Source organism: Juglans regia, chromosome 13 (assembly GCF_001411555.2).
Source record: "Juglans regia cultivar Chandler chromosome 13, Walnut 2.0, whole genome shotgun sequence".
Classification (NCBI taxonomy): domain Eukaryota; kingdom Viridiplantae; phylum Streptophyta; class Magnoliopsida; order Fagales; family Juglandaceae; genus Juglans; species Juglans regia.
The window spans coordinates 18,225,945-18,233,066 of NC_049913.1; the positions used below are offsets into that span (position 1 = coordinate 18,225,945).

General features: G+C 38.7%; 1 protein-coding gene across 1 annotated transcript; it reads left to right on the plus strand.

Moving 5' to 3' along the window:
• Positions 1–3,730: 3,730 nt before the first annotated feature.
• Positions 3,731–6,813, plus strand: LOC118343767. The gene is made up of 4 exons (XM_035684341.1): positions 3,731–4,957; positions 5,068–5,301; positions 5,614–5,766; positions 6,325–6,813. Exons 1-4 carry the CDS (start codon positions 3,731–3,733, stop codon positions 6,811–6,813), a joined length of 2,103 nt encoding a protein of 700 aa, XP_035540234.1.
• Positions 6,814–7,122: the final 309 nt, after the last annotated feature.

Below are 7,122 nucleotides of genomic sequence, written 5' to 3' on the forward strand. Positions count from 1 at the left end.
TAGAAAGATGTATTCAGCTCCTATGATGATAAAAACTCAATCAACAAATACTTTCTTTCTCTTTGTTGTAACTATGTAGCAACGATGAATACGCCACCTTCTCTTTTCTCTTCTTCTTCTCTCTGTTTTTTTTTTTTTTTTTTTTTCGAATTTTCTTTTCTTTTCTTTTCTTTTCCTTTCCTTTCTTTTCTTTTCTTTTCACCAACTGATTTGATCACAACCAAGAATAAGCAGTAGAGAAAACCCTAACAATAATTGAAAAACCCAAGGGCAAGTGATATACGACAACCCCTAGAACAAGAGATTTCAGCCAACACAAACCCTAGAACAATGAATTTCAGCAACCCCAACAATAGTAAAGAAATCTGACAGCCACCACTTTTTTTTTTTTTTTGTAATCAATCCTAGAACAATGAAGTCCTAGAATTAAATATGCTAGAAATAAAAGATAGAATCAGACCTGATTGGAAACCTTGCTCTGAATACCAAATGATATGAACCCGCGGGAATGAAATCCCTTGAACCCACAGTCAATTTGAAAACTTCCCAAGAAAGCCAAAATCAAGTCAAGGATGGAGAATCTAGACCCGATGAGAACTCGTTTCAAGAACCTAGATTATATTAAAATCTAGACCCGTTGAAGAACCCGTCTCAAGAACCCAGATTACAAAGGAGGAACGCCACAAAGGTTGTGATTTACCTTTGATAAGTTCAAAAGTTCAATTAAGAACAAGAGGAGTAAAACTCAACTCACAATGAATAAATTCATCAAATTTCATAAACTTCATAATCTGATTAGAATGAGGCTACATAGAATATTTAAAGGAAAACCTAATGAAACCCTAGCCAAAATAAACCCCCCATCTTCCAAAAGTGCCCCTGGATGAACAGTGCCGCGGCTACAGTGCCGTGCTACAGTACTCGGCTACAGTAACCCTAACCCTAGTTCAATAAAATAATAACTTTCCCAACATGCCCTTGCATAGGCCTCCTTAAGTGCTTCCCATAATAAACTCAATTATTCTAAACTAATAAAATAAGTTCTTTAAATGAATTAAATAAGTTGAAACCCTTCAAAAGCCCAAAGCCTTTAAGTCTTGTCGTTGCCTTCTTCCGTAGCTGATCAAATGAATTAAAACAGGATCCTCATCCTTCAAGCCCCATCTTGAATGTTGGCCTCTTGCTAAACTTATCCCAGGTGGATTGCATCAATCCTTGCATTGTCTCTTTGATCTTCTTGGCCCATCTGGAAGTTGCAAATGATCTTTAAGACTAGGCTCATCTTGGTTCCCATCATAACAGTTTGTTGTCTGGCTGATATGAGTCATGCCTATTGCTGGGTCACTGTTTTGGATATGTTCTGTGGTAACTACATAGTCTGCATTTGGTAACTGCAGTTGGTAACTTAGCTGAATCCTTGATGCACATCTATTTGATTCTATTTTTATTAATCTTGCCGACTTCTGTGACTCTGTCATGGTGATTTCATATTTCAATGAGTCTAAATCCCTAATGCACAAATTTCTTTATGAGATTGCTTGTATAATTGTGTTGTGTAACTTGTTAGAGATATGCCATTGATTTTTTAGGCAAATTAAGTTTTGCATTTTCTGTCAAACATCCCTTGATAGTATTACTAAGTTAACAGTACTTGAGCAAGGGATTAAAAATAACCTTAAATGTTTTAGTGTATTAGTGTATGCAGGGCAACAATGTCAAGATTTCTAGCTCCATTCACCAACAAATGAGGACTTTATTCATTTCATAGCCCATTTTTTTTTTTTATCATAATGTATCTTATTTCATAATTTATTGTTGTAATTTGTAAAGTATTTTTGGATTCACTAGTTCCATTATTATGTAAAAATTAAAAATGTAATTTAATGTACCATAGGTCCATAGCCATAATACTCTTGAAGGTTTTATGATGTAAATTTGTATTTAATTTGTTATTTTACTGATGCATTTATTTTAATTGTATATTAAATATTTTAGTCTATAAATTCTATAATAAGCGAGCCGACCTTGGGCTCGGCTCGTTAACAGAACCGAGCTCAAGCTCACTTCCCTTCTACACGAGTCGAGCTCGGACGCTATAATATGTCCTGCTGATAAATGAGTCGAGCCCGAGCTCGACTCGAGTAGTGAATGAGCCGAGCTCACACACCCCAGGCTCGCTTGAGCTCAGCTCATTTACAGGCCTAACTACCAACAGGTACTTTAACCCTTGCCCATTCCTCAAACTCCTTGGCTTGACAAAGCCATGGATTTTATCGATGGTCTTCCAAGCTCAAGTGGCATAATAGTGATTCTTACTGTGGTAGATAGACTGACTAAGTTTGGTCTTTTTTTTCCTATGGCCCATCCTTACACAGCCAGCAAAGTAGTTGAGCTTTTTAAACTCCAAGGGTTACCTAAGACAATTTGATGCAAACCAAGGAGCTGGACATGCTGATCATACAAGTGGGAATGGAGCTGAATTTGCAAAAGACTCTTTGTCACTTCCTAGTGGCCCAATTACAAGACTTAGAGCCAAATGATTCAAGGAAGCACTAAATGGGCTAATCCAAGAGAATTGGGCTGATTCTAAAAAGACCAAGATGGGCTCAAATAATATTCAAGACTTAGTCCATGTCATCAAGGCAATTGAAGAGGCTAATTAGCACATAGAAATATGGTGAATGGTCTAACCATTAAAGGACGTGAATTTGTTAAGTTTCAAGAATATTAAATAGGTGAATGAACTTGGTCTTGCCTGGGTACGTGAAATACATTGAATTTAGTCATTTTGTCATTACTGGCTGCCTCTAGAAGTCCAAGAGGCCTAAAATTCGTGGGACCTGTTATGTTAATATTTGTGTTGCTTTTAAAGCTGTAGTTATGACTTTTCCTATTCTTGGAGGGTTGTTCCAAGTATATAAAGGGGTTATTTCAAGTTTTAATATCAGATTTGAAATTTCAGAAGCTTATTTGTCTTTGTGAGATCTTGTGTTCCTCTTGGTTCTTCAAAGAACTCTTTGAACTTATCAAGTTAATCTTGTGGCGTTCAAGCTCCAAACTTATCACCTTGATTCTGATTTCTTGGTGTGGCGTTTTCAATCCTTCGTAGTCTTGGTTTTTCATCTAGTTCGGTGACTGGTGAAGGCTCAACAAATCTTGTCAATACGATCTTGGGGTTCCAAGCCATCATTGTTATCGGGTTTCATCACATTTGTTGGTGGAGTTCATATCATTTTGGTATCAAGAGCTTTGGTTCTAAGATAAGTTTGTCTATCTTTTATTTTCGTTCTATTTCCTGTTCTTTGCTGTATAAAAAAAAAAAAAAAAAAACGAAAACGAAAAAAGGTACACGATTCCAGTAAGAAAACTTCTTCCTTTCAATCTTGTATCTCACCTTATTCAAGTACTTGAACTTTTGATGAGTTTTGGTTGTTTATTTTCTGAATTGCTGCTGGATTATTTTGAATGAGTTTCTTGAAGTTCGATTAAGAACTAAAGAAGACACAGAAGAGTGGAAAAAGGCAAGAGTGCGAGACCATATGAGGGTAAAAGCCGTTTAGAGTGAAAACACGAGTGCAAGTGTATCAATTCTTGAGTGAAACACGTGAGGGAGTGCTTGTGAGGATTCTAACTTTGTTTGCAGATTTTAAAACATGTCTAATAATCAAGAAGAAAAGACACAACCGAAGAATTTCGACAACCTCCAGTTCCAAACCTCCAAATGCAAGCGATGTTAGGGGAGATGAGGCGTATGTTGAGGGCTGAATTAGAACCTATTCACGAAAGGTTGGACAGGGTAGAAGCAGAAACTCCTAGCGGCCAACAACATGACATCCACAATAGGCAGCATGGTGTGCGTGGTCCGTGGCGGAATGTTGATGGAGAGCCGGAGTCGGAGGTGTTTGATGAGCAATATTTGAACCGAGGCAGGATTGAGCGTGGGTATAGAAATAGAGAAGCTAGGATGGGTAGGGCTAGGAGGGATAACGATTTAGGAAATATAAAGATTAAAATCCCATCTTTTCAAGGTAAAAATGATCCCGAAGTTTATTTGGAGTGGGAAACTAAAATGGAGATGGTTTTTGATTGTCACAACTACTCAGAGATAAAGAAGGTTAAGTTGGCTGCAATTGAATTTACGAATTATGCCATTGTGTGGTGGGATCAATTACTGATTAATAGGAGGAGGAATAGAGAGCGACCTGTGGACACTTGGGAGGAAATGAAAATGCTTATGAGGAAGCGTTTTGTACCCAGCCACTATTATAGGGGATTGTATCAAAAATTACAGAGGTTAATTCAAGGATCTAAAAGTGTGGATGAGTATTACAAAGAGATGGAGGTAGCTATGATCTGGGCTAATGTAGAAGAGGACCGGGAAGCCACCATGGCTAGGTTTTTGCATGGTTTAAATCGTGAGATTGCGGATATAGTCGAGATGCAGCACTATGTTGAGTTGACAGATATGGTGCATCAAGCCATAAAGGTGGAGGAACAATTCAAACGAAAGGGATTGGCTAGGAGGGGACTGCCTATGGCTACAACCAGCTCGTGGAAGACAACTCCAAAAAGGGATGAGCAGCAACAAAATAAGCCAAAATTTGAATCCTCTAAGAATGCCAACTTAAAGACCGCCACTACTTCAGGTACAATCGAGACTTCAAGTTCTAAAACACGTGATATTAAATGTTTTAAATGTCAGGGGCGCGGACATATAGCCAGCCAGTGTGTAAACAAGAGGGTGATGGTGATAAATGTCCAAGGAGAGCTTGAGTCAGAAAATGAGGAAGAAGTAGATAATGATGATATGCCATCTATGGAGGATGCTGACGATGAGCAAAATGCTGTGGTTGGAGATTTATTGGTTGCAAGGCGAGTTCTCAATGTGCAGGTTAAGGAGGAAGAAAGTAACCAAAGGGAGAACTTGTTTCATACTCGGTGCTTTGTAAATAACAAAGTTTGCAGTGTCATTATCGATGGTGGGAGTTGCACAAATGTAGCCAGCACTTATTGGTGGAGAAATTGGCTTTAACTACCTTGAAACATCCTCAACCTTACTGGCTTCAGTGGTTGAATGAATGTGGGGAAATCAAGGTGACAAGACAAGTGTTGGTGGCATTATCCATTGGCAAATATGAGGATGAGGTGCTTTGTGATGTGGTTCCTATGCACGCATGCCATTTACTATTGGGAAGACCATGGCAGTATGATCTGAGGGTTACGCATGATGGATTCACAAATAAGTATTCCTTCACTCTTAATAGGCAACCTATTACTCTTGTGCCATTAACTCCAAAACAGGTCAGGGAGGACCAATTAAAGTTACAAAGTTCGAATGAAAAAAAAAAAAGGAAAAGGAAAGGAAAGCCGAAACTGAAAAAGAAGACTTAAAAAAAAAGGGAGAGAAAAACATTGATCAGAGTGAAAAAGAAAGAGAGAGGATTTCGGCTATAGAGAGAGCAAGAGAGGAGAAATTCAATTACATTGCAAAAAAAAGTGAGATCAAGAGAGCATTATTTTCACACCAGCCCCTTATTGTCACACAAGGAGGCTCTTTTATGTACTAATGATCTCGTCGGTGCTTTGCCGAGCAATATTGTTTCTCTTTTGCAGGAGTTTGAAGATGTCCTTTCTGAAGAGGTACCTTATGGTTTACCTCCAATCCGAGGGATTGAACATCAAATTAATTTCATACCTGGTGCATCAATTCCAAACCGACCTGCTTATAGGAGTAATCCCGAGGAGACCAAGGAACTTCAGAGGCAAGTAAGTGAATTATTGGAGAAGGGGTTTGTGCGTGAAAGTATGAGTCCTTGTGCGGTTCCGGTGCTGTTAGTTCCCAAGAAGGATGGAACATGGAGGATGTGTGTTGACTGCCGAGCCATCAACAACATAACGGTAAAGTATCGTCATCCCATTCCTAGACTAGATGATATGCTGGATGAATTGCATGGTTCTTGTGTCTTTACAAAAATTGATCTTAAGAGTGGATATCATCAGATTAGGATGAAAGAAGGTGATGAATGGAAAACTGCTTTTAAGACTAAATATGGTTTGTATGAGTGGTTAGTGATGCCTTTCGGTTTAACTAATGCTCCGAGCACATTTATGCGTTTGATGAACCATGTTTTGTGAGCATTTATTGGCAGATTTGTAGTTGTGTATTTTGATGATATCCTGATCTATAGCAAAAATTTGGAAGAACATGTAATGCATTTGAAATCTGTTTTGGAAATTCTAAGGAAAGAAAGGTTGTTTGCTAACCTCAAAAAGTGCACCTTTTGCACGGATAAACTTGTGTTTCTTGGTTTTGTTGTTAGTAAGAGAGGAATTGAGGTGGATGAGGAAAAGGTGAAGGCAATCCAAGAGTGGTCAACGCCTACAACAGTGAGCCAAGTGAGGAGTTTCCACGGCTTAGCTAGCTTCTATAGACGGTTTGTGCGTGATTTTAGTAGCTTAGCCGCCCCTCTTACTGAAGTCATCAAGAAAAATGTGCCGTTTAAGTGGGGAAAAGAACAAGAAAAGGCATTTAGTCTGATCAAAGAAAAGTTAACTAATGCACCTTTGCTTGTTTTACCTAACTTTGCTAAAACTTTTGAAATTGAGTGTGATGCTTCAGGCATAGGTATTAGAGCTGTTTTGATGCAAGAAGGCCGTCCAATTGCTTATTTCAGTGAAAAGTTGAGTGGGGCAGCCCTAAATTACCCTACTTATGATAAGGAGATGTATGCCTTGGTGAGGGCTTTGGAAAATTGGCAACACTATCTATGGCCAAAGGAGTTTGTGATTCACACAGATCATGATTCGGGCTAATGTAATGGAGGATCAGGAGGCCACGATAACAAGATTTTTGAGTGGGTTGAATAGGGAGATAGCCAATGTAGTTGAGTTGCTACATTATAAGGAGGTAGAGGATATGGTGCACATGGCTATGGAGGTGGAGAGGCGGCTAAAAGGAAAGGGTACATCAAAGTATACTTTGGTTTCTAGTACTCCTTGGAAACCAAAGTGGGACAAAAATGATCAAGTTGTAACAAAGGAGAAGACCGAACCACCTAAGGGAAATGATTTGGGTGAGGCTGAAACCTCAAGAAAAAGAGAGAATGAGTTGAAAAACAATTG